The sequence below is a fragment of the Chaetomium globosum genome, genomic scaffold (genome assembly GCF_000143365.1).
Source record: "Chaetomium globosum CBS 148.51 scaffold_5 genomic scaffold, whole genome shotgun sequence".
NCBI classification, from domain to species: domain Eukaryota; kingdom Fungi; phylum Ascomycota; class Sordariomycetes; order Sordariales; family Chaetomiaceae; genus Chaetomium; species Chaetomium globosum.
The window spans coordinates 2,572,393-2,598,154 of NT_165980.1; the positions used below are offsets into that span (position 1 = coordinate 2,572,393).

Consider the following 25,762-nt stretch of genomic DNA (forward strand, 5'->3'; position numbering starts at 1 on the left):
CATTCTGAGATGGTATCAGGACTCGGGGCCGCTTCCAACGGAATCGTATTGAAGGCTAGCGTCGCGTTCAACCCCCCCGTCGCGATTTTGGGAAACTTCTCTGATAGGATGTGGTCGGTGATAGTAGGAGATACACACGCCGGAAGTCGCTGCTTAACTGTCCATGGCTGAGGAAGGACGAGAAAAGGTCCCATAGGTCAAGGGCTGAAACGTGGAGAAGCGAGGGTTGAAGAGCCATCTTTGACCACTGTTTTTGGCTCAAAGGTAGCCAACGGAGCTTGTAGTCTTGAAATTGGGCTGCGACGAGGGCAGGGAGACGAGGTAGGATGAGCGGCATGACGGGCGACGAGGAGGGAGGTTAGGGAACGACGGCGGGTTTTTATGTAAACTCGCCCGTCAGCACACTAAGCTCAATGGGTCGAGAGAAGAGAAATAAAAGGAGCTAGCAGAATCCAGCATGCAGAAATTTAACACAAGAAAGATGGAAAAGCGGAAGACCGAGACAAAGGAAGTTGACGAGCGGACCGAGCTGCGGTGATAAACCTTTTGTGCCGAAGCTGACGTTGAGACAAGGCAGGGATTCTAGCTGACCATGAGACCAGATGGAGATTACGTCCGGAATGTGTAACAAACAGGGCAGCATGACCGGCATTCAGACGAAGAAAGCGGCTGGAAGACTGTAAAACGGCACTGAGGCTTGCCGGCGGAGGCAGTGACCTTCCTCGTTTCGGATTCGAGACCAGAAGTTCTCTACCAAACCATTTGGTACTTCGTAGTGGCCCAAGCTTTCCGGGGCGACGTTGCGGCGATTGTCTCATGAGCCGCAACCCGCAGGGCCCTCCTGGGTTCTGTGATGCGTGGCCGCCGGAACTGACAGTTTCCATCAAAAACCCTGCTTCTCAGTTCTCATTCTCATTGTCGCTGATCTCATTAATCTCAAAAGGGTTAGGATAGCCCAATACCCGACGAACAGACGAACCACGAGACCAGCTGAAGTGGTTCTGTGGAAAGAGATTGATTCCTAGAGGCGCGGAAGTGCAGTTGCCGGCGGACTTGGTTCGGGTTCTGGCCAGTTGCCTACCCGTTGCGCGGCTATTTACTGGCGTCGCCGCTCTCGTGCGTTTGTTACTGTGTCCAATGAGGTGGGACACGCGCCACGGCGGTCAAAAGGTTGGCCTTGTTTCGGCCCCGGATGTTGAGGTTTTCCGGAGAGTGTTGCACTGCCAGCCAATGGTGTTCATTTCCCGTCCGGCGCGCCCCCGGTGGTGGAGTCGGAGGATGCTTGTTGCCGTGCGGACATTTTGTTCCGTTTCTTCGGTTCTCGGTTTCCTGGAGCTGAAGCCTGAAATGAAAATATCACGATGGAAGGTTGAGTTCAAAAGTGAATTTGCGAGCACCAGGCAGCGTGGGATGTTCCTTCGGTCGAACGAGAATTTGGCATTTACCTTTGGTACCAAGGTATTCTGTCAAGGTTCCTCACACTTCCACTAGGTCGCCACGACTGCATGGCTCGGAACCACAAAACGGCTCCTACACTTTCAGGTTGGATCCCGGGAATTCTCTTTTCATTCTCTTTTCCTCCAATCTGCCTCCTCATCTTTCCTCTTGTTCACTCGCAAATAATGCTGGATTGGGACTCCCGACATCAAAAATGAGAAATTGTTGTGTCGTCTCGCAGCTCCTGTCGATCCGTTCCAGAAGGTGTGAGGGGCGCGTTTCAGAGGCGCCACTGGTTCAGGCGCCGGACCCTGGCTTGGCGGACAACTTGGGGCAACAGCTCTCCCAACCCTAACCCCCTACCCCTGGATTCCACACGCCCCGACATCAACCAACGCTGAGTGCTTCACATCAAGCTTGCGGACCAGGGGTGGAGGTGAACAATGGAAGACGACGGTGTCTCTTTTTGAAATCCACTGCTATGGCGCTAAGTCATATAACTCCCCCCGCCCCCGCCCCGTTATCCACCCCTTCGAACTCGCCCAACACACACAGTAGTACAGTACACCCGATATTGTCTACGCCTTCTCCGTCAACTCACCGCCATCCACGCTCGCAGCCCCGCTCCACTGCAATTTCGCCGGTACCTTCTTCTGGAACACGGGCAGCCACACGGTATCATACAGACTTGGCGCGCCACCAGCAGCCTTGCTCCCCGGCTCCAGACTGCCCAGCTGCTTCTGGTCGGTGCAGCAGGGGCTGTTGGGGCCCCAGAACGGACCCGCCGCCCACGCCGTCCAGCCAATGTACTCCTCGTTCTCCGCCATGAAGTCCAGGATGCCGTTCAGCATGGTCGTGCACGCCGTGGTGTTGGAGCCGCCAAACTCGGTGATCATGGCCTTGAGCCCGTGCTCGCGCAGCCAGGCGGTCACATCCGCCAAGTTCTCGGCCGGGTCCTGCGTGCAGGCCGTGTGGCCACCACTAAAATCCTCGTCCAGGTACTCATGAATGTCGATGGCCGTGTTGTTGGCCGGGTCCACCAGCTTGTGCAGCCACGCGCTGTTGGCCTCGTCGCCGCCCTGCGTCCACGCGTGCCCGCCCGTCCACGAGTTGCCGGGTGCGATGATCAGGTTGGTGGCGCCCGCCGCCCGGATCGCGTCCACCGCCGCCTGCAGGTTCTCCAGCAGCAGCGCGCTCGGCATGTCGTGCGGCTCGTTCATCAGCCCGAAGATGACCTTCTCGTTGTCGGCAAACCGCCCGGCCAGCTCCCCCCAGAACTCGCCGAACTGGGCGGTTGTGGCGGCGGTTGGGTCGGATGCGTTGCCGATCACGCTGCCGCTGTACGGCTGCGAGGAGGGGTCGTTGTACCGCATGTAGTTGTGCGGGTCTAGGATGGCATCTGGGGATTGTCAGTGGTTGCTACTAATGGATGGACAGGTGGAGGAAGGGTGAGAGGTGAGTAATGCACATACAAGCGCCCTTGGTCACGGTGATGTAGTCGATGGCTTCCTTGAAGTGGTCGAAGTGGGTCTCGTTGAACTTGGCCCCGAGACCGTCCGCCGGTGGGCACATGCGCTCCAGCAGGAAGGCGACGCGGTGGAGGTTGACCTTGTTCTCGTCCGTCATGATGTCCACGCCCGCGGTGTCAATAAACTGGTACTCCTTGCCGAATTGGCCGGGTAAGCCGGTCCCTGGGGTTCCGTCCGCGCTCCAAACGCCAAACTCCCCGCCGGACTGGGCGACGCCGGCGTAGAAGATGGTCGCGGATGCTCCCGGGAGCAGGGCGGCGCACATGGCCGCTGACGATAGTGAGAACTTCATGGTGGCAAACGGTTGTAGAAATCGGTGAGTACGCCTCAGGTGGACCGCGGTCGAACCGACTTAGAGGCACAATGGCCAAGATTAAGATGCCCCATCAGTTCTTATACACGCCGTACCCCGGCGTCGCCACCGCACTTGAGGGGAACGTCGATGGCACTCTGTCGGGAGAAATCCTGGTATCGCGGGTTCTCGGCGCGAACCTACTTTATCCTTTGCAAAGCTTGATGCTTTAAAGGACGATCACTTCCCCTCATTGGCCGTCGGGTCATCGTCCCTTGCAGCGGATATTGAGGGCCATTGCGAGTGGTCGAGGGGCGGTTAACAGGATGCGTCGACACAACGGCGCAGTTCAGTTACTGCGGAACGGATGACGGCATTAACTAAGCTTCGGGGAAATACAAACCGGCCAAGTGGAGGGACTCCGAGGGCGGAGGAAGGACTTCCGCAGAGCCGTGTTTCTGGGCAAAATCGCTTGTTCCCGCCCGATCCAATATAAAGCGCATCCGGTGTCGATCTGCGGGTATCAAACCCAATTGAACCCGGGAATTGAGACCTGCAAAACCAGGCGGGGATTAATCACACTTTGAACAACTTCAGGGGCTGTGGCCATCTTGCTGGAGTGAATCAAAACAAGTCAAGTAGACGGCATTTGGATAACAGTCACAGACCATCAGCTTCGGATCGAGAAAGATAAAATCGCTGTCATGCTTCGTCAAAATATCTCCCCATCCCCAATCAACCTCGAGTCATCTACGGGCCATCCCTGTTCGCGTTGGGCGCCGCCTCACCCCAGACATCTCCTCCCGGGGCCGTGTAGGGGATCTGGCCCTGGTTAATCCTCCACAACTCGGTCAAAATCTATCACCAACCATTGTCAGCCAACCACACCCTCGAAACCCCCCATCTCGGGGCCAGAAAAAAAAGAAACCAGTCACTCACGCCCGCATCATCCGGGTCATACGCGCCCGGCAGCGCGATCCCCGCCGGCAGCGCCGCGCTCCCGCCCTCGGTAACGCGGATCTGGGTACAGCTCGGGTAGAACTGGGCGCCCATGCGCACCCCGGCCACGTGCAGGCCCAGGATCTCGTGCCGGAGCAGGTACTCGCCGGGCGCCAGCGACGGCGGGATCGTCACCCGCCACTTGGCCCCCTGCTCGCGCAGCAGGTCGGACGCCCAGGGAGGGTTGCCCGCCGCGTTGTAGGCCAGCTGCTCGATCTTGACCCACACGGCGCCCGTGTCGCCCGAGAAGGTCTTGCAGTCGTCGTTGGTGCAGTGCGCGAGGTAGCTGGGGTGAGGGAGTGGTTTGTTAGGGTGAGGGCGGTTGAGTGAAGTTGGGAAGGGGAGGGCCTCACGTCATGACCGGACCGCTGTGAGAGCTGCCCCATTGGTCCCAGTTGAGGGAGCTGTGAAGTTGATTGCGTCAGTATGGCCGTGAGACTTGCGGGAAGAGGCTTTCTCATACACAGTGTCGCCCGCCTTCAACTCAATCACTCCCTCGGCGGGGATGTTGCCCCCTGCGCCACATCTAGCTTGATAATCAGCAGTGGCCTCACATATTGGGCCTTGAGTTTGGGCATACGTGATGTTGTTGCTGGTAAAGTCCGGAACCGGGCCGTTGTCGGCAAGCTTGCGGGCGTATCGAACCGGCGTCGGGGTGACATAGTCGTCCTGGCCAACCTGCCATGCGAGGTAGTTCTCGCCGTTGACGGTGATGCTCTTGAGGTAGCCATGGCCAGCAACGAGGCTGGCAAGGCTGCCCAGGATCAGGGCCGCGGATGTCAAGGGTGCCATCACGAGAAGCTGTGGCTAAGTACCTATTACCTATGCGATCTGTCGAGTGATTTACCACGCTTGCAACGGTAATAAAAACCGATCATCTGGCTCAGCCTAACATGGCCTACTTATATCAAGTTAACCCACCGAAAACAAGCGCCGCATCCCCTTCCTACTCGGGACGCTTTGAGGTTGATGGAGGTCGTCCTCCATCTCGGCGTGGGTTGCCAGGGGCACAGTCCCATAGCTGATTGGTGGAGAAGTCGATGATGTTGAGGGATTGCCCGCCCACCTACCCAAAGGAGCTGCACCGTCCGCGGGTTTCAGGAAACTTCACACAATCTTGCCCGCCTAGTCCCCTTTCATCTCTCTGCCTCAAGCAGCGGGATGTCAAAAGATATTTTCGGTCAGGAATCGTCTCAAATCGGGAGCTCGATCCGCTACTACGGCCCGTTAACTCCGGATCTTGAGTCATCGGGCAACTCTCTCAAAGGTCTCAAAAAGAGGTATTAAGAATCCCGTCTTATCAGACTTTACAAGTCATGCCTAGACACATAGTTATTTTCTCTTTTGTTGTATTTTACTTTTATCTTTATATTTTTCTCTATTTCTTTCCATTGTGTTTTCATCCTGTTATTCCTAGCTTTCCCTCCCTTGTTCTTGATTCAAGTTTCTATCGCCTTTTCCTTGCCTGTTTCTTCTTCTTTCGTTTCTTCCTTTTTTCTATCATCCCCCTTCACATCCGTGTCTCTTGTAGTTAGATCTTCATCCCGGCCGCAGACAGTTAACTTTTCCAATCCCTTTCCCGTGGTATCTCTCTTCACCTGGTCTTCATATCCGCGGTACCACTTGAGATGATCGACATGCACTTCCTCATCCTCCCCGGGCGTCCCGTCGGCTGGATGATGTAAGTGCATTGTCTCACAATGAGGTGTGGTCTAGCCCACCCTGGGTGGAACTTCCGGGATTTGTCTTTCCCTCGTCATCATAAACTTCGCAAACCCATGGAAATTTCATCTTAAAGGCTGGATTAGGTGTATCTAGATGACGTCTACATTCGTCAATCGACTCAGAAGCCACGGCAGACCGTCTGTTCTTTTTAGATCCTTCTCATTTTTATCTCGCCTCTCTTTCTCCCTCGCCCCTGCTTCTATTGGCCGAGGTTCCCTAGCTTCGCTTTGTGTCTCATATCCTACGCCACTATGGTGAGATCAGTGTTCTTGAGATCCCAATGATGACAATCCCACGACGCACCTAGTCGCACTAGCAGCCCCAACATTTGTTTAATTGGTTGAAATCCACTTCGTCCATGGGTTTGTGAAACTGTCCCAACTTTGATAGCGTTCTCATGCATTCGTGCCCTTGACTACAGTGGCTGTCAGCATCTATGAAACTAATAAGCTGCCCATGGACTAACAGAGTGCGCTTGTGTATCAGCTGAGATGATGTAACCCGGAAAAGTCGCAAAGAAGAGATTTGTCGGAGCAGTATACAACATAAAATTTCAACAAACCTTAGCTTGCCCAAGGTAGATTTATAATTCCACAGAGAAAACGGACTTTCAAGAAGCATGGACATGCCACTGCACTACGTTACCCAGAATAAGTCCTTAGACTTTGTTTGGGTTGGTATCTTACAAGGTAACCTCATTGCTGGTTGATGGTAACACCACGTGCATAATTTTTTGACTCAATCCAGATCGGTCAAATCTAGCTCCGTGATGAACCCGTTACCTCAGCCGTTATTCCGACCTAGCCCACACACAAATCTTAGTAGATTGGCCCACTTTCGTCTTGTTCATTCCCATGTATATAATGTAGTAGCAGTAGGTAGGTGGGTCGTAGCAGTGCAGGTACTCGCCCCGGCTCAGGGCATTACGACTTGGGATAGCCAGACTGAAGGGAGAGGTGAAAGGCAAAACGTCTGGATTGATCTCCCCAAGAACGCGTCGGGATATGGCGCATCGGCTTGGCCGGGCTGGCCGGACGGCAGATATATTTGCGGCCCGGAATGACGTCCGTTCGTTCCCAAGCGACTGTTGATTAACAGACTGACAACGAGCCGTCATAACATGCCGACAAACGTCATTGGGGAGGCGTTTTCGAGTTATGTTGCTCCCATTGTTCCATTCCCACGAGGCTTGCCATCCAAAGTGAAAGATCGGTTCAGATGTGATGGTAATCGCGGAAACATCCCGTTGAACTGGGAGTGTTATTGCGCAACACCGTCTCGAGATGGGATTTGCATGTGCTAGCAAGGCCAATGGAGCGAGTCCCAGAAAAGCGAGGGATCTGAGGTGCTTTATGTTGTATAACACCATGCATTATCGCCGAGACATGCAATGGACGAACGGATGGCATCCTTTCTTTTGAGAGACCGAGACTCGTGAGAGCTGCTGCAGTTTGTGTGTGGACCAAAAGGACCAGCTGACGGTTGGAGTCGGCCCACAACTCCGCAGATGCAAGCCCCACTGACCCCACCCCCGCATTTGCCCCCCAGAAATGGCCGGATTTGCTGGTTGGTGCATCTTGGCGACCTCAGTGAGTACCCCATGCAACGTCGCGTGTTGGCCCATTTTGGCACTTTGGATCCCGATCTCATCCAACCACCCGTGCGATTCCCATCTTTACCGGATATTCTACACCCGGTTTTTGGCTGGAACATGGCCCGGGGGTTGAGACGGACCCCGCACGGGAGCGGGAAAGGCGGGGTAGATCTGTGTGCGTTCCCTGGCTCAAGGCCACTCATTTGCATCTGAGCATCTCCTTCCTCACCTTGGGGTGATTCATGACAATTTTCTGTCTTATGTCCAACACCTGCCCCAGAACTTTCGCAGGTGAAACACAACCCAATGGTTTGACACCTGCACGCCACTGATGTCGTGTACCCAAGAGTAGTGACACACGAATGAACAATACCAGTTTTAAGCCAAACTCACCTTTTTCCTTCTCCATTTCTACCGCCACCCACGAGGTTTCTCTGTTACCATTCTTTTTTGTCGACTCGCCTCGCATGTGAACTCATGGTCGTACCTTCTTTGGTCTGCCTCGACCGTGCGGGCGTTCGCGGATATCAATGATGCCTTCCTCGTTTCTCCAGCCTGTTGTGGCTAACAACGCTCGTCGCGTGGCGAGCGTTGCCAAACGCGTTTCTATCCCGACAGCGGCCCGTCTTCTTGGTGAGTAATTCCGCGCACTTGACGAGTTCTCGGGACATTAGGTCGGGATCCTAACGAGACCTACAGACTCCGCTCCTCTCGGCGCCGTCCTTGGATGCCAGCGAGCATGGCATGCTACGCACCGGCGGGAGCCGCCCAAAACCCCCAGCCTCGCGCTCACCATTCCGAAAGTGCAGGCTCTGCAGATTGTACGCCACGCGTCGGTCTTGTCGACAATCCCGCCCCAGTCGCACCCGCGCGGTCTCGCAGCATATTCAACCGAGTCGACAACGGTGACGACGCCCTATGCCAAGCTCTGTGTGGGGGTTCCTCGGGAGACGTACCCAAATGAACGTCGCGTGGCACTGACACCCCAAAACGTCGCCCTCTTACTCAAAAAAGGGTTCAACAAGGTGCTAGTCGAAAAAGGCGCCGGCGCTGAGGCCGATTTCCACGATGGTGCTTATGCGACTGCCGGAGCTACCCTAGTCGATGATGCGTCTGCCGTCTGGAGCGGCGCGGATATCATTTTGAAGGTCCGGGGACCCAGCGCTGCCGAGGCCGGCAGCGCCAGGGAGGGGCAGACCATCATCAGCTTCCTCCAGCCGATGCAAAACAAACCGCTGGTGGAGAAGCTGGCCGCGCAAAAGGCTACCATCTTTGCCATGGATTTGATCCCCCGGATTTCTCGCGCGCAGGTCTTTGACGCTCTCAGCAGCATGGCCAATATCGCTGGGTACAAGGCGGTGCTCGAGGCGTCCAACAATTTTGGCCGCTTCTTGACGGGCCAGGTTACAGCTGCAGGCAAGATCCCTCCCGGAAAGGTCTTGGTTATCGGCGCCGGTGTCGCTGGACTCAGCGCCATCGTCACGGCGAGGAGACTCGGCGCGATCGTGCGCGGTTTTGACACCCGGTCTGCTGCCCGCGAACAGGTCCAATCTCTCGGCGCCGAGTTCATCGAGGTCGAGTTACACGAAGAGGGCTCCGGTACTGGTGGTTATGCTAAGGAAATGTCCAAGGAGTTCATTGAGGCTGAGATGAAGCTCTTTACCGAGCAGGCGCGGGAGGTGGACATCATCATCACCACCGCCCTGATCCCTGGCAAGCCGGCACCGAAGCTGATTACCAAGTCCATGATCGAGATCATGAAACCCGGGTCTGTCATTGTCGATCTAGCGGCCGAGGCCGGCGGAAACTGTGAAAAGACCGAGCCCGGCAAGCTTGTCACCTACAAGGACGTCAAGATCATCGGTATGCTCCTCTAAGGAACTGACTCTCTTGACCGTCGTCTCTAACAGCCTTAGGCTACACCGATCTCCCCTCGAGGCTACCCACGCAATCGTCAACGCTGTACTCGAACAATATCGCCAAGTTCCTCCTGTCCATGGCTCCCAAGGACAAGGAATACGGCGTCGACCTAAGCGACGAAGTCGTGCGAGGGGCAATCGTAACGCAAAACGGAAAGATCCTCCCGCCTGCCCCTCGCCCCGCGCCGCCACCCGCTCCCGCGCCGACACCGAGCGCCTCGAAGGAAGCCGAAGTCGTCGCCCTGACACCGTGGCAGAAGGCCTCGCGCGAGGTCACGCTGATCACGGGCGGCATGGGCTCGGCCCTCGCCTTGGGTAAATTCACGGGCCCGCTGTTCATGGGCAACGCCTTCACCTTCGCCTTGGCCTCGCTTATCGGGTACCGCGTCGTGTGGGGCGTAACCCCGGCGCTGCATTCGCCTCTGATGAGCGTCACGAACGCCATATCTGGAATGGTTGGCGTTGGTGGCCTGTTCATCTTGGGTGGGGGTTACTTTCCGGAGAATATCCCGCAGATGTTTGGTGCTGCCTCGGTTCTTCTGGCCTTTGTCAACGTTTCTGGCGGATTTGTCATCACCAAGCGCATGTTGGATATGTTCCGGCGCCCGACCGACCCCCCAGAGTACCCGTGGCTGTATGCCATTCCGGGTGTTCTCTTCGGGGGCGGGTTCTTGGCGGCCGCCTCGACCGGCGCCGCTGGTCTTGTTCAAGCCGGTTACCTTGTGAGCTCTGTGTTGTGCATTACCTCGATCTCCAGCTTGGCATCGCAAGCAACTGCGCGGATGGGGAACATGCTGGGCATGCTCGGCGTGGGGTCCGGTGTTCTGGCTTCACTTCTCGCAGTTGGTTTCTCCCCCGAAGTCCTGACGCAATTTGGAGGACTCGCGGCTATCGGCAGCATCTTGGGTTTCTTGATTGGAAAACGCATCACTCCCACCGACCTTCCTCAGACCGTTGCCGCTCTCCACTCCGTTGTCGGTCTGGCCGCTGTCTTGACCAGCATCGGCAGCGTCATGGCTGATCTGGCTCACGTCTCAACGCTGCACCTCGTCACGGCCTACCTCGGCGTCCTCATCGGCGGCATCACCTTCACCGGCTCAATTGTCGCTTTCCTCAAGCTCGCGGGTAAGATGTCCTCCAAGCCGTTGATGCTCCCAGGGCGCCACCTCATCAACTCGGGTCTCCTCGCAACCAACGCCGCTACTATGGGCGCGTTCGTGACCATGGCCCCCGGTGCGCCCTTGATCGCCGCTGGCGCCCTGGCCGCCAACACCGCCATGTCCTTTCTCAAGGGCTTCACGACAACCGCCGCCATCGGCGGCGCCGACATGCCCGTCGTGATCACGGTCCTCAACGCCTACAGCGGCTTCGCGCTTGTCGCCGAAGGGCTCATGCTAGACAACTCGCTCCTGACCACCGTCGGCGCGCTCATCGGCGTGTCGGGTTCCATCCTGTCCTACATCATGTGCGTCGCCATGAACCGCTCCCTCGTCAACGTGCTCTTCGGCGGTATCGCGGCGCCGACGACGAGCGACTACAAGGTCGAAGGCACCGTGACGCAGACCAACGTCGAGGACACGGCCGAGGCGCTGACCAACGCCGAGTCGGTCATCATCGTTGTCGGCTACGGCATGGCCGTCGCCAAGGCCCAGTACGCCATCTCCGACATCACCCAGATGCTGCGCGCCAAGGGCGTCCGCGTGCGCTTTGCCATCCACCCTGTCGCGGGTCGCATGCCGGGCCAGTGTAATGTGTTGTTGGCTGAGGCGAGCGTGCCGTATGATATCGTGCTGGAGATGGATGAGATCAATGATGATTTTGGCGAGACCGATGTCACGCTGGTGATTGGGGCTAATGATACGGTTAACCCAATCGCGCTGGAGCCGGGGAGCCCGATCGCTGGCATGCCGGTGCTGCATGCGTGGAAGAGCAAGCAGGTCGTGGTGATGAAGCGGGGGATGGCGAGCGGTTATGGTAAGGAAGCAACAGAATGTCTAGGAGAGAGTCCGTTGCTAACTGGTTGGTAGCTGATGTTCCGAACCCCATGTTCTACATGCCCGGCACGAGAATGCTATTCGGAGACGCTAGAGTTACAACGGAAGGTGAGTTACCTACCTAAATGCTTGGAACAAGGAAGCGGGAGGAGACTGACAGACCCCATCACAGCCATCAAGTCTGCCATCGAGGCCCGATTCAAGTAGGAGGGTGATCTGCTAGTATATATGGCCCGTACATATCCACTTCTCCCCGTCGCTAGATCGAGACTCGGTTGCATGCATCTGTTTGCACTTCTAGACGCGCGAGTAGAGGGCTCGGTTGCCGTTTTTTTGGGTCTATTTCCTCTTCGTTTGGATGCTGCATAGCACCGACATTTCTTGTCTTCGAAGAACCCATTTGGCTTTGGATAGGTAGTTTATGTTGGAGGCTGTTGAGATTGTGAAATGGACAGCTTTTGAAGTATCCCAATCAACTCACTGTGAAACTGTCATGAATAGAGGCTGTACCGATTCGAATCCTTGCAGGTTGCAATGCTGGACACGGATCAAGTTGCATGGTTCCGTAAAAGCGCCCAATATATCTCTCGCTGTAGCAGCAACTGAGTTTCGGCTTATTCTCATGTCGTATGTACAGACACCCCCCACCCCACACGTCTCTTCCTGTGCCTGCTTACCTCGGGGCAGCAAAGGGTTCCCAAGCGTTAATCTTAGGCCTCGTCCTATTTCTGGCGTCAGCATTACCATGACCACGCCACATCTACCTTTCCGAGGGAGATAGAACGAACGTGCTGTAAGTCTTGTACGCGCCGCGGGTAGCGGTCCGGTTGGGCACGTGCTCCTTGGGCGCCCAGGCGCGCTTGCCCAGCTCCATGAGCGGGTCCTGGTTCGGCGGCGTGTCGACGGCATAGGCAATCCAGGCGTGCCAGAGGGGCTCGATATGGCCACTGCGCTAATTGTCAGCCGGGTCCCGGAGCGCGGGGGGGAGTCGGGGCGGACGCACGCGTCATAGTCGTGCTTGGCGAAGTCGACCCATCTTGTGCGTACTGTGGCCGGGCGGAGAGGTTAGTGGGCGGGTTGGGTGAGAGGGGTGGTATGGCGAGGGGGTGACGGACGTGGCAGGTCGTCCTTGTCTTCGAAAAACTTGTTGCCGAACTTGTCGGTGCCGATCAAGGTACCGGCCTTGGTGTCACCTGCGCGCCGTTGTCAGTCGTTGTTGGTTGGCTTTCATCGTGATCCATATCCAGCCGTACCGATGTACTGTCGTCGAGAGGCGGCGAGGGTTAGCGGTCGTCGAGAAGTCGAAGCAGTCGAGGGGTGCTCACGTTCATCTGGTGCCAGGCATCCTGCGGTCGCATTGTCAGCTTGTTGCGAGTCTAAATATAATGCTTATGTTTCCAACCTTTATGCCAACCTTACGCAGGTTGCGTAGCGTCCTCGAGATGCTCGACATGGTTGCTGTGGCGGGCCAATTGACCGTGGGTGGGATGCTGTGAGGTTCAATTCGATCACCGATGCGCTACCGTTGCAGATGGGGCAACTGACGCAGTGGAAGCTCTAGTTGTGGCCGGGTGGCTCCGAACCAATGGCCAAGCTCATACAACCCTAGCCGCCAAGACTTGTTCCCCCGCCCATCGACAATCCAGCTTCAATGGTTGGTGGTTTGCATGAACTTCGCAGTTTCGGCAAGTTCAACACCGAGTGTGATTTCAAAATCCAGACGAGACCTTCCCAGCAGCCTCGCGGCAACCGCCCTCTCCGCCCCGGTTTCCGTCCGTTGCGGCCATGCTGGTCAGGAGCGTTGCACGATGCTCCCATAGACTTCGAGGATCAGTTTCGCGACCATCATTACCGTTCGCCCGAGCACAATGTCGGCGTTTCTCGATGCCTACCACCGGAGCGACGCCGGGGTCTCCTCCGCCAATGTCGAGCACCGGGATGCTTGCCCCCTTTGTGGGCGAACTCGACAAAATAGCCCCCTCGTTTAGGGTCAATGGCTCGCAAATTCAGGTCCTACAGTCGCCCGCCGAATTTTACGAGACCCTCAAGGACAAGATCCGCAATGCAGAACGGCGCATTTTCCTATCAACGCTATACATTGGCAAGTCGGAGAGGGAACTGGTTCGTACCCTCCATGTCTAGTTTGTTGCGCTTGTTGTAGACTAATATGTCATAGATTACGACTATACAAGTAACCCTCCGCGCGAAACCTGACCTCAAAATCAGCATTCTAACCGACGCCCTCCGAGGAACCCGCGAAGCCCCGGACCCGTCATGTGCATCCCTATTAGCACCCCTAATTTCCGAGTTTGGCCCTGATCGAGTCGAAATCCGCATGTACCACACACCTAACTTGACAGGGCTGAGGAAGAAGTACGTACCAAAGCGGATAAACGAGGGCTGGGGGCTGCAGCACATGAAGCTGTATGGGGTGGACGATGAGATAATTCTCTCGGGCGCGAACCTGTCGAGCGACTACTTTACGAACCGCCAGGACAGATACCACCTCTTTTCATCCAAAGATGTCACCGAGTATTTTGCGAATATCCAGGATGCCGTCTCATCATTGAGCTTCTTGGTTAAGCCGTCCGAGTCGCAAGCTGGATTCGAAATGATCTGGCCCGAGGACAATGCGGCCCCCTCACCTCTCGAAGATCCTACGCACTTTGTCAAAGAGTCGACATCTCTCTTGGCCGGACTAGTGTCTCCCAAAACGGCACCCTTGACCGCGCATGACACCACTCCACGAGACAAGAGGGACACCTCGGTGTTCTTGTTGTCCCAGTTCTCGCAATTGTTGTCGCCCGACACGTCGACCGAACTTCCCGCGGTAACACACGTCCTAAAAACTCTGTCTTTGCCCCAGTACGCCAATTCCTCCTGGACATTTACAGCGGGCTACTTCAACCCGGCGCCGTCTCTCACCAAGCTGTTACTCTCCACCCAGTCACATGGGAATACGGTCATCACTGCTTCACCGTTTGCAAATGGCTTTTACAAGTCGCCCGGTGTATCAGGTCTCCTCCCCGACGCATACACTCTCCTTGCACGTCGTTTCGTCCGCGCCGTTCACCAGCAACAGCTCGAGGCCTCGACGGTACTCCGGGAATGGCGAAAGGGCACCGTCGGGGAACCTGGGGCATGGACGTACCATGCCAAGGGGCTGTGGATAACGCTCCCCGGGAGCAAGGACCCCTCCATCAGCCTAATCGGCAGCTCCAACTACACTAAGCGGAGTTACTCTCTCGATCTAGAAACCAATGCCATGATCGTAACTGAGAATGAGGAGCTGAAGAAGCGGCTGGGCCAGGAACAACGATGGCTGCAAGAGCATACGACCATTGTCACTAGGGACGACTTCGCCAAGGCAGATAGGCGGGTGGGGATTAAGGTCCGCCTCGCCATGATGATGGTAAAGCTCTTGGGAGGTGCGCTTTAAGTGAGTTTGTGTCGTTTCTGACTTTGCCCCTGAAAACACCTCTCATTCTTCGCTACAAATGAAACACGTCCTGAGTGATGGTTGGAAAAGGATTGTATGAATACTGTAACACATCCAACATAGGAGTATTATACCCGGAATCGATCGACTTACAAACCTAGATGACCCTAAGCAAACCATTCATTGTTGTTTGTCGAACCCCTTTGTCTCTCACATTGACTGGTCTCTTGATGATGCTAACCAATAAGGCAATACAACCCGACCAAAGCCTGCCTCGGACAATTCAATTGTCCCATTGAACAACATGCAAGTCCGGAAAAGTATATAAGCTTACAGCGGTTATCGTGTTTCGATTCCCACTTCCTTCTCACCATCACCCGGGAACCAGTTCAGCAGCCTGCAAGCACAGAAACGGAGAACACCATAAGAAAAACCAACCTAACACAAAACAACACCACTCAAAATGGCGTCCCTCAAGCACTTTCTGACGGCATCTATCGCCGCTCTCCCCATCAGCGCACACATGCTGATGAATCTCCCCACCCCCTTCTCCCCGGACAAGGTTATGACCTGGCCGGTAACAGCCCCGGGCGGTCAATACCCCTACCCCTGCCAAGGCTGGACCGACGTTGCCCACCGCACCGTCGTCACAGCCGGCTCGACCACGCTGGTCAACTTCACGGGCTCGGCCCCGCACGGCGGCGGCTCGTGCCAGTTCGGCATCAACTACCACGGTCTGCCCGCCTACACGGCCGAACCCGATGACTGGCGCACCATCTACACCATCATTGGTGGTTGCCCGGCCGAGATCAAGTCCACGCCCGGCAACCTCGAGGAGGACCCCTACTTCCGGGGCTACTTTGATCGTCAAATCCCCGATGCCGTCCACTGCGGTGACGACAAGGGCGTCGACTGCATCCGCCAGTTCGAAATCCCCATCCCCAAGGACCTGCCCAACGGCGACGCCACCTTTGCCTGGACCTGGTACAACCGCATCACCCAGAACGAGCTGTACATGCTGTGCGCTCCCATCACCGTGACCGGGGGTGTCGAGGACAAGGCGGCAGGTGATAAGTTCGTCGAGGAGCTGCCGGTCATGTTCTTGGCCAACATCCCTGGCTTTACCAACTGCACGACCAGCCGGATGGGCGACCAGGGTGTGTTCAACATCCCCAACCCCGGCCGCTACGGCGTGCAGCTGATCGAGCCGGACCCGAACGCCGCCGGCGACTGCCCCGTTGCCCCCCCGGCCGTGTTCGACCCCCCGAGCGGCAGCGCCGGCCCCGCGGTTTCTGCGCCGGCCCCGACCGCCAGCAACAACGGCACAGCTCCCTCGCCCACCAACAGCCCCGCTTCTTCCGGCATGAGCTTCCCGGCCACCAACAATGGGACGATGCGCGGCACCACCACCTTTGTCACGGTGACCAAGGGCACGTCCACGGTCACGGAGACTGTGGCCCAGACGACTGGTACCAAGATCGCGGGTGCCTGCAGCTCGTAGGCTTTCGGGGAATGACTGGGTGAGTTGGCGGACGGTGATGGTTCGGTAGATTCTATTTTCTAGAATGTATTATTAACTGATATAACCCCATGTTCGGTAAACGTTCCTTTCCAGTATGGACTTGATAATAACTATGCTTCCCTTTCGGTCTTTTACTAAACCAATTTGCATTGTGACATTCTCCAAACCGGCTAGGACCCATACTCATCACGCGTCACGCGAAGTACGGAATAGGGCCCCGTCGTGGTCTCTCTGGCGGGTCCTCGTGGCCGTGATGGCCATCTCCTGAATTCGGCTGGCCGTAGAAGCCCGCTTGCCGGTAGAAGTGTTGGCTGACAGGACGCCTAACGAGAATATGTCGACTGGCCGTCTCACTGAAGACGAGATGAGAGGCGTAAAGAGAACCAAGATCAAAATAATGCATTGTTGTATTCGTGCTTCATCCCTTTTCAAGAGAAAAAGCATGCCTGATAAGGTGTTCGTTACTTATTAACACCAGGTAGTCCACGGCCTCAGTGGGTACTGTTTACCACTCGAGAGAAGGGGAATGTGAGTAAATGTGACATGGCCACGAGAATCAAGGGACCCTTGAGCCGTGTCTGGAAAGAAATGCAGAGCGCGCATAATTAGTACGTGTGGAAACTCTCGGCATCAGTTAAGCAGGCGCCATGTCGGGAGCGGAAGACTTCCAACAAAGAGCCCCATAGCTCGGATATCATTCTCAGTATCCCATCGTACAAAATTACACCCCAAACGCTTGCTAATGCTACAACAACACCTTGAAAGTAATTAATCGTCTACTGTGACCTCATGACCTCGAATATGCTACTGATGCTAGGCATCGTCTTGAGGCTTCTCCCACCGGAAAAGCTTGGTGTCCGTGTCGGTGAAGGTTCGAGCAGATCGAGGCCTGGAGTGTTCGGTTCAACTTCGAAGTCGGTGAAGGGAGAATGGGAAAAGCCGAAAAGCGGTGTAGTGGGTGATGGAGTCGCGGTTGTGACCGGCGAGACCGGCGGGAGCGGGGTCTCGTTGAAGAAGGCAAGGAGCAACAGGTGAAGTTCGGCTGTTGCGGTCGGTGAGAGGAACATGGGCCGGCTGATCCTCTTGTAAGAACGAGGGCGGAATACCGGGGGTGGTCCGGCCGATGAGGTCTTGGGGTGGTCGAACGACACGGGTGGCGGGGACAGGTCAAGTGAGAAGCTGTCGTTGAAGTTGGGTTGGTCGAAGAGGTCCTCTGTGGGTGGCGGCGACGGCGACGGCGACGGCGTCGCTAGGTCCTGGGGGGCGGGCGGTTGGGGGTTGGCTGCTTTGAAACGAGACAGTCTTTCTGGTGCAGCAGAAAGTCTCTTGCTGTGACGTCGCTCGAGCTCGACCTGCAGGGTCCTCAGCGGAGAAGGAGACCGGCATGACCTGTTCCTGGGTTTGTTCGCATGATGCTCGAAAAGGGCGATCGCATCCGGTACGGCGACATTGCTCGAGGTGGTGTGGTTCAAGTCATCGAGGAGGAGGCTGATTTGGTTGTCTTCAAGATCTGCCAGCAGATCAATGACCCGGTCGATGGATGAACGCGACCGTTGGTGGCCTTTGGTAGGCATCGTGGTGGGTGATGGTGATGGGTGATGGGTGATGGGAGAGAGCAAAGATCCCGGGAAAAGAATGGATGAACCAATGTTGGTGTGTAGTCAATGGACCGGGTGATGCTGTGTTGCCGTCGTAGCTGTGTTGTTGTAGTTATTGGGGGCAGTGTGGTAAAAGAGTGGACCAACTGCTCGCGATGAGCTCGTTGTTGACAAGAGAAGGAAGGTTGAAATTGGGGGATTCCAGCAGAAATGAGGATTCCCGAAAACGCGTTTGCGGAACCCCAAGGTCCCCAACTGTGGGGGCTCTCTCCGGGGGCAGCTGGTCCCCGAAATAGGCACTAGCGTTAGAGCTCCCGAGACCCTGGTTCCCCTGGCCAGCACTCACGCACTTTCATGGAATCCCCGCCAAACGGCCCGAGGCGGGTCATCCAATCCTCGCCCAATGTCTTAAAATTCGAGGTTTGACACACGACCCGACGGCTGCGAGAACCCAGACCGCCAGATTCAATTCGGGAATGGCTTGGCCCGAGTCGATCTCACCATTTAAATAACACTTCAACACGCGCCTCCACAACAGCTCAGCTGCTCCAGCAGGCCTTGACTGGCGATGTGTTTTTCACTTTGATCCAACCTAACTACCTAGCACAAGTTGATGTCAAATTAGCAGCGACCAGCTCAGTAGAAACTCTCATCGACTTGGTGCTTCAGGACCCGAGGCCTGGCCCAATCGCATTATTCAGAAAGTGCACACAATAAGGAGCACAGTTTTCTTTTTATCGGCTTAGTTGCAGCATTTCTAAACAATAACAACCAACTGGAACCAACCGGGATTCCAGTCACGACCCCTGCGCGTCCTTAGCGATCTTGCCATGGCGGTCTCACCATGCACAAGCCCACGGCTCGCTGCATCCAAAGTCCAAACGATCGCCGGCACCGGGCGGTGGAACGAGTGCTCGCCAAGTTTTGAACAACACTTTGTCCATCCCCTGACAGGCCTGGCTTCCCACAAAACAAACCTGCGACTCGCTGTGTCGCCGCCATCCAAATATGTACAATCATGGTTTCCTCCCTCTGTGCTCCTGGCAAGGAGTTGCAAGTGACTGCAGTGGTACTCCCACGTCATCAACCGTTCTGGGCATCGAGCACATTAGCGTCTCCGTCATGACCAGTCAAACCCCGAGATGCAACCCTTTCCTTCTGTGCCTCGTGTGCTTCCAGTGATTACCATGCACGGGTGTCCGGGGTTCTCGAGGAAGGTGGCAGGATCAACGGGTTGCGATTCGGCGTCCGAGCACCCCGGCCACGGTGCGTGAGGTCCCGATCAAGAACCTGACCCCGCTAGAAGATCACCACCAGGAACCACCGAATCACGCCAACCGCTTCTGATCCCTCAGCATCCTCCTGCGCCATCCCCGCCGTCATACACATAGTTCCCGTAGACTACCTCCTCCACGGCAGGACGAAGTGTTCGGCAATCGCATCAACAGTTCCCAGGGTTTGTTGACCAACTAAAGAGGTTGCTGGCACGGAGTTACGCCGGTGAGGATATAAGAACCATGGGGCTTGACTTTCAACATCTCGGTGCACTGAGTCCTTCAGGCACTATTGTCATCGCAGCGCTAATAATCATCATCTTCGCTGCGTATCACACGCTCTGGGCTCACAGGCGGGGCATGCCCCCGCTCCCACCTGGTCCTCCACCAGAACCCATTTTGGGGCATTATCGAATCGTTCCGCAAGATGCCGCGTTCAAGCGCTACGCCGAGTGGGCAAAGGAGTACGGTACGATATCGACAGACCTGTTTAGGTGCGGTCGACTAGACTAATGCGTGCTGACCCTTGCCGCTCTTGGCCTGATAGAGAGCGATGTCTTATTCTTTCAAACCTTTGGTACCAAATGGGTGGTTTTGAACAGCCTCGCGGCGGCGACGGAGCTACTTGAGAAGCGGGGATCAAGCTATGCAGACCGCCCCCGTTTCGTCATGTTTGAAGAGTAGGCGTCCCCAATTGTGCGAGTACAACACACGCTGACCCTTCCAGGATGGGCTGGTCCCCGACGCTCACCTGGCTCCGCTGGGGCCCGAAGTACCAGCTTCACCGGAAGGTCTTGCAGCCCCCTTTCACCAAGTCCCGTGTCAGCCAGTATACGGCTCACCAACGGAAGGAGGCTCGCATCTTCTGTAAGGGCCTGGTCGATAACCCTAACGACTGGCTCATCTCGGTCAGACAGTTCTCGGTAGCCATCGTGCTCCAGATCGCGTACGGGCTTGAGGTGGAAGGACCTGAGAGTCAGTGGATTCGATTAGCCGAGGATACCGCCAACGCAGTCGGCAAGTCGGGAGCACCCGCGAGTTCCATCATGGACCGCTTTCCAGCAAGTGAGTATCTTGGGTGTTACGTCCAGGCCACGTTGCCTGTCGGGTCCTAATTCTCGTTCGTAGCCCGGTACCTACCTAGCTGGCTTCCCTTCATGGAGAGACTACGCTATGCCCATACGTGGAGACCTGCGATCCAGAACCTCACTAGCCTGCCCTTTGAAGCGTCGTTAAAGACACTGGTACGATCCCTTTCTTTCAAGGTCGAGCCTGCACAAGCTGATTGCAGTCCCAGGCCTCGGGGACGGACAACCACTCATTTGTTCACTCGCGGATGGGTATCTTCAATGATAAGGCCCACAGCGGGCTTCACAACGACTTCGGCCTAGAGGATATCAAAGGAGCGGCCGCAACCATCGTCATCGCTGGGAATGATACCGTGAGCCACAAATCTTCAAATTGCCGTGGCGGGATGCTGACCCTTCCCAGACAGCTGCGACAATGATGCTCCTCGTCCTTTACTTGATGCAAAATTCTGACGCGCAGCGCAAAGCACAAGATGAGGTTGACCGAGTCGTAGGGGGCGAGAGGTTACCGACCTGGGACGATATTGCCAACCTACCGTACACGAACCTGATTTTACAAGAGACCTACCGGATGAATCCACTCTCATCCCTCGGCATCCCTCATGCAAGCGTTGCGGACGACGTGTACAACGGCATGTTCATCCCCAAGGGCACGGTGATCTACCCAAATGTCTGGGCCATGACCCACGACGAGTCCGTCTACGCTGAGCCCTTCCGTTTCTGGCCCGAGAGGTATCTGTCCAAGGAGCAGGGCGGCAATGGAGAGCCGTTACCGGTGGGAAATTTCGGATTCGGGCGCCGGTAAGTGAATAACACAAACCCATGAGTTCGGCCAGTACTGACCTAGATGGATGTAGGATCTGCATTGGCAGAAATCTCGCAGAGAACAGCCTCCTGATCGTATTAGCCACGATGCTCGCGACTGTTGATATTGACTGGCCGCTGGGAGCAGATGGCAAACCAACGCCTTTTGAGCCTGAGTGGTCGTATAGGGGCCAGGCGTACGTTAGCCCAATCCCATATGAGGCACAATCACTGACCCGAGTGCAGTACCGTCTTGCCATTCAAGGCCTCGATCAAAAGCCGCTCTGCAAAGTCCAAAGCATTGCTGGATGCAGAGGTTCAAGGTTCAGAGGGCGGCCGCCCTTGATGGGCCGCAGTACCCAAGCCTTTCTTTCGCTTTCGTATCAGTGGTATTTGCTCGCAACCAACCCCTTATTTACATACCCAATACACCTGTCATCTTTACTATGGTTATCCTCGTACTCCACCACCTCCGATTTCCACCTCATTTAAAGAAGTCCAAGGGGAACCCATTCGCCATCGCCTGATATCCCGCCACATTCGGATGCAGGTGGTCACCGCCATCATACTGCCTCGCCAACTGGCTCTTAACCGAGGGATCCCCAATCAAAGCCCCAAAGTCCACCGTCGCATCAAACGTCCCACTCTTCAGAATCCAGTCATTCACCTTCACCCGGGTCTGCTCGCGCGTAGGGTTCGAGTAGGACTGCCCATTCCCGCCAAACGGCGTGATGGTCCCCCCAATCGTCTTGATCCCCGCGGCCTTACAATCCCGCGCGATCTTCTCAAACGCCTGCTGCAGCCGGCTCCCAATCCCATTCTGCGTCCCGGAATCCGTCCCGCCACCTCCGATATCATTCACCCCCTCAAACACCATCACCCACTTCACCCCGGCCACCCTCAACGCATCCCGCTCATACCTCGTCAGCAACGTCGGCCCCAACCCCCCATTCAACACCGCATTCCCCCCCGCCGCCTGGTTATTCACGCCCACATGGCTCAAATTCCCCGCCTTCTGCAGCCTTGCCAACAACAGATCCGGCCAGCGATCATTCCCGTCATCCGTGCTCCCGCGCCCATCCGTGATACTATCCCCCAAGATCACAAACGCGCCCGCCTCGGGCGGCGCCCACGCCTCCACCGCCGACACAAAATACCAGTGCTTGGTATTCGCCCCGCCCGACAGCGTCGCCGCGCTGACCCGGTTGCCGCTCTGCATGTGCGACGTCGTGCGGCTGCCCGGGTGGCCCGTGATGCTGCTTCCGGACTGGCCCGGCTGGGAGTAGATGGACACGGCGATGTTGGCCTGCGGGGCGGCGTCGAAGTCGATTGGGTCCGTGTAGGCGACCTGGCCGCGCGGGAGGGGTCCTGCGGAGGACCCGTCGTCTAAGGTACAGGTATGACCGTGTAAGAGAATATGGCCGCCACGCTGTTCTAATCCCTTTTTGTAGGTCATGGAGGCCGCGGTGATGGGTACTCTCGCTCGTGCCAAATTTTTTCCCCTTCTGAGGCGGAGGCGGGCACCCGCAGATGAAAAGGTCCAGGCTTTGCCGCACCCTGGCGGTGGGGTAGACGATAAGTTCGTCGAGGAGTTGCCGGTCATGTTCTTGGCCAACATACCCTGGCTTTTCCCAATCTGCACGACCAGCCGGATGGGCGACGGTGGTGTGTTGGAACTTACAAAAGGTGACGGAGGCATGTTGTTGGGCTCGACTAGCTGTGGCATGGACGTCCAGGTGGCAACCCAATGCCAGTCGTCGTCTGCTCTGGGAGCCAGAGCATCCCGGCTCGGTCCGATATCTTCTGGCGTCGGGACGGCAGAAGTGGGCGACAACAGCAACAAGGAAGCAGCAATAGCTGCCCAGCGAGGTAGAGATAACATGGCTAGAGCTCCCAAGTAGTCACTCAAAAACGTCTAGCGAGTCTTGGCTGTGAATCCGGCGGGACGGAGCCGAGCACACTGGCGAAGTTTAACATGGGTTTTGTACACACCAAGGTCGTATCGTCGGCGGATGTTCAGTGCCCGAAAGTTGATTTTAGCGAAAGGAATTATGGAGTCTGATTTAGCCAGAGTTGGGCCCCGCGACGGGACATGGGCACAGCTGGCCAAGGCGATTTACCCAGCTGGATACTCGTGCTTAGGGATCTGCGGCGGTTATCCCTACTGGTGGGAAAATTCCGCGGACGGGACTACAACAACGAATCTTGATAGGAGTTTGTTTCATATTGTTTGCCAGGTTCACGGTTGACCTGCTCATCACCTCATGTGTTGCCTCTAACCTCATAAAACTGAAATTGAGTTGCCGGTCGAAGGGCTGCAATAAGACCCGAGGTTAAACTCGTCCAGGTGAATCACTAAGACACTCTCCTGAGTTGCAAATCCCACGCTGGGCTACAGCGGAGCCAAGATCTAGATATGGTTTTAGATCTGAAAGCAGCCCATGTTGTGTCCCTTTCTTCTTAACATTTTCTGTTCACTGTTTTGTCTTTTTCTTAAGGCTGTTTTCGCCTCGCTTTTCTTCTTTTCTCCCAGAACGTTTCCATGCCTAACTTCACTCTGTCATACACAGCCGGAACCTGACGGTATGGGTCTAGCATTTTTACACATTCGATCCCACTGTAAATCCACCTAGTACCACCATCCCTGAATGCAAGCGAAGCTCACCGATACCAGGACTTGAACGTGGTAATTGTACGGGTTCTTTGTTCACATGGCTATATGCACACAGTGAACAGACTTCGGGCAACAAAATACAAGCACCAAGAAACACTCAAAGTCGCCAAAAACATCTAGGTAGTATAAAACGCGTCCCTGTTATTATGGCGAAAACCATATTCTTACAACGCTTACTTTGCGTCGCTCGCATAACAAGTGAAGCCCTACCAGTGTTACCCCCCTATTTCCTCCATCGCCTGACACCAACCCCTAACATGTTCCCGGTTTCTTCGCGGCGATTGCGTCCGAACCGGAACATGCAGGCCATGCCTACGTTTTCTACAGCGTGTCGGGCGAGACTTACATCTTCAACCGGCTGCTTTACAGCGGCTCGCAGAGCACAGTACAGCTCGTCACCAACATCCAGACGTACGAGGTGGTTGTGCGCAAGGTAAGCAAGTACAAACCGGTCGTACGGAATGCCCACGATGTAGCCAACGTGCCCGAAGACAACGAGGTGCGCATCCTCGACCATCTCAACGCGCTCCGCCTCAACCCGGTCTACCTCCTAACCGGCCTGACCCCGCGCTGGAGCACATGCATCTCTCACGAGAAAGTCGTGCAGTCCTCCGGACCCGAATCCCAAACCGAGTGCCTGCAGGTCAGCTACTGGAAGCTCTGCAACGCCGGCAGCCTTTCCAGCTTCATCGACTGCTGGTGCTCGGGCTCCATGGCCGACAACATGGAGGGCATGTTGTTCCCGGTGAGTGTTCTTGCGCGGTGCATTGCCCAGGTCTGCGAGACACTGCACTTCATGTACCAAGGCCGGCCACGAGGCCGTCTATCACTGCGATCTGCACCTGGGACAACATATTTAGTACACTACGACTCCTACCCGGGCACGGACGGCCTGCCCGACTTCTACCTCGGCGACTTTGGCTGGGCGCGCACCGCTAGCGAGGAGCAGGCCGACAGCCAAACGACCCCTGGTATCAACTGGCAAGGCCGAGCGCGTGCTCCCGGAGCTGCTTCGGCGGGTGAGCGCCGGCGGTGGGATGTGACCCGGTTCCTGAGCATGCTGGAGCCGCTCATGCGATGGACCGTCATGCCCTGGAAAAGACGTTGGAGCGCAGAGCCGCCGAACGTACCGCTCCAGAGCAAGCAAGCCATGGCGCTGCAGGGGCTGATTACCATGCTCAAGTATGTGGACGATCAGGACGAGACCATGGCAGCCCGTAACCCCACGAGTCGGCCCCCATACCTGGTGGAGGTGGTCCGGGAAGCGAAGAGGGTGGAGGAGTTTGCTTTGCAAGCAGAGATGGGCACCGAATCCTTCGAAGTGGTTTCCAAATGGGGCCAGTTGCAGTTGGCTCGGAGCCATCAAGAGAAGCCGCATGTATTCGCGAGCGAAGAGTGGGCGACACAGCCTCAGCTCCTGGATATGGGGGCAGCGCAGGCCGAGAGATACGGCAAGGCTTACATTGAGGGCCCGTGGACGTTGGTAAACTCGGAGTAAGTGTATCAGGACCTAGACACCTGCCTGGGCCTGAAAGGTCCATCTCATTCCCTAACCCGAACCCCTTTTTTTGTCGAGAGGAGGGAACAAGAGGAGACAACAAAAGAGGCGAGAACCAAAAGAAAAGAAAAAAAGAAAGAAAGAAAGAAAGACCAAAGTAAACTTTGAGAATAACAAGTAGCGCTCTGCCCCCATTATTGATTGAGTGGTTTTGTTGTCACAATCACATAATACCATAAATGTTCCTTAACCAGCTAACTATTTCCGAAGGTCACGCAATCGACTATACAGTGCTGCCAAACTAGGAGATGAAGCCAGTACCTAGGTAGGTAGTTAGTTACCTACATGTCAGAGACCGTGCTTCCACACATCCCTA

The 25,762-nt window shown here is 56.0% G+C and overlaps 9 protein-coding genes across 9 annotated transcripts; 5 read left to right on the plus strand and 4 right to left on the minus strand.

The window, feature by feature from the left end:
* Positions 1-2,015: 2,015 nt before the first annotated feature.
* CHGG_07675 (uncharacterized protein) lies at positions 2,016-3,258 on the minus strand (the record flags this gene model as incomplete). The annotated part of the gene is made up of 2 exons (XM_001225330.1): positions 2,016-2,836; positions 2,910-3,258. The coding sequence occupies 2 exons, from the start codon at positions 3,256-3,258 to the stop codon at positions 2,016-2,018; spliced, it is 1,170 nt and encodes a 389-aa protein (XP_001225331.1).
* A 750-nt stretch (positions 3,259-4,008) lies between these two features.
* CHGG_07676 (uncharacterized protein) lies at positions 4,009-5,049 on the minus strand (the record flags this gene model as incomplete). Its single annotated transcript, XM_001225331.1, has 3 exons — positions 4,009-4,116; positions 4,198-4,543; positions 4,619-5,049. 3 exons carry the CDS (start codon positions 5,047-5,049, stop codon positions 4,009-4,011), a joined length of 885 nt encoding a protein of 294 aa, XP_001225332.1.
* Positions 5,050-8,796: 3,747 nt separating this feature from the next.
* On the plus strand, positions 8,797-11,696 carry CHGG_07677 (uncharacterized protein; the record flags this gene model as incomplete). Its single annotated transcript, XM_001225332.1, has 4 exons — positions 8,797-9,385; positions 9,487-11,469; positions 11,523-11,597; positions 11,650-11,696. The coding sequence occupies 4 exons, from the start codon at positions 8,797-8,799 to the stop codon at positions 11,694-11,696; spliced, it is 2,694 nt and encodes an 897-aa protein (XP_001225333.1).
* Positions 11,697-13,905: 2,209 nt separating this feature from the next.
* CHGG_07678 (uncharacterized protein) lies at positions 13,906-14,928 on the plus strand (the record flags this gene model as incomplete). Its single annotated transcript, XM_001225333.1, has 1 exon — positions 13,906-14,928. One exon carries the CDS (start codon positions 13,906-13,908, stop codon positions 14,926-14,928), a length of 1,023 nt encoding a protein of 340 aa, XP_001225334.1.
* Positions 14,929-15,391: 463 nt separating this feature from the next.
* On the plus strand, positions 15,392-16,429 carry CHGG_07679 (uncharacterized protein; the record flags this gene model as incomplete). Its single annotated transcript, XM_001225334.1, has 1 exon — positions 15,392-16,429. The coding sequence occupies one exon, from the start codon at positions 15,392-15,394 to the stop codon at positions 16,427-16,429; it is 1,038 nt and encodes a 345-aa protein (XP_001225335.1).
* A 797-nt stretch (positions 16,430-17,226) lies between these two features.
* On the minus strand, positions 17,227-18,024 carry CHGG_07680 (uncharacterized protein; the record flags this gene model as incomplete). The annotated part of the gene is made up of 1 exon (XM_001225335.1): positions 17,227-18,024. The coding sequence occupies one exon, from the start codon at positions 18,022-18,024 to the stop codon at positions 17,227-17,229; it is 798 nt and encodes a 265-aa protein (XP_001225336.1).
* Positions 18,025-19,235: 1,211 nt separating this feature from the next.
* Positions 19,236-21,560, plus strand: CHGG_07681 (uncharacterized protein; the record flags this gene model as incomplete). Its single annotated transcript, XM_001225336.1, has 6 exons — positions 19,236-19,314; positions 19,468-19,816; positions 20,050-20,387; positions 20,818-21,211; positions 21,268-21,411; positions 21,461-21,560. The coding sequence occupies 6 exons, from the start codon at positions 19,236-19,238 to the stop codon at positions 21,558-21,560; spliced, it is 1,404 nt and encodes a 467-aa protein (XP_001225337.1).
* Positions 21,561-21,698: 138 nt separating this feature from the next.
* Positions 21,699-23,096, minus strand: CHGG_07682 (uncharacterized protein; the record flags this gene model as incomplete). Its single annotated transcript, XM_001225337.1, has 1 exon — positions 21,699-23,096. The coding sequence occupies one exon, from the start codon at positions 23,094-23,096 to the stop codon at positions 21,699-21,701; it is 1,398 nt and encodes a 465-aa protein (XP_001225338.1).
* Positions 23,097-23,925: 829 nt separating this feature from the next.
* Positions 23,926-25,386, plus strand: CHGG_07683 (uncharacterized protein; the record flags this gene model as incomplete). Its single annotated transcript, XM_001225338.1, has 2 exons — positions 23,926-23,942; positions 24,216-25,386. The coding sequence occupies 2 exons, from the start codon at positions 23,926-23,928 to the stop codon at positions 25,384-25,386; spliced, it is 1,188 nt and encodes a 395-aa protein (XP_001225339.1).
* Positions 25,387-25,762: the final 376 nt, after the last annotated feature.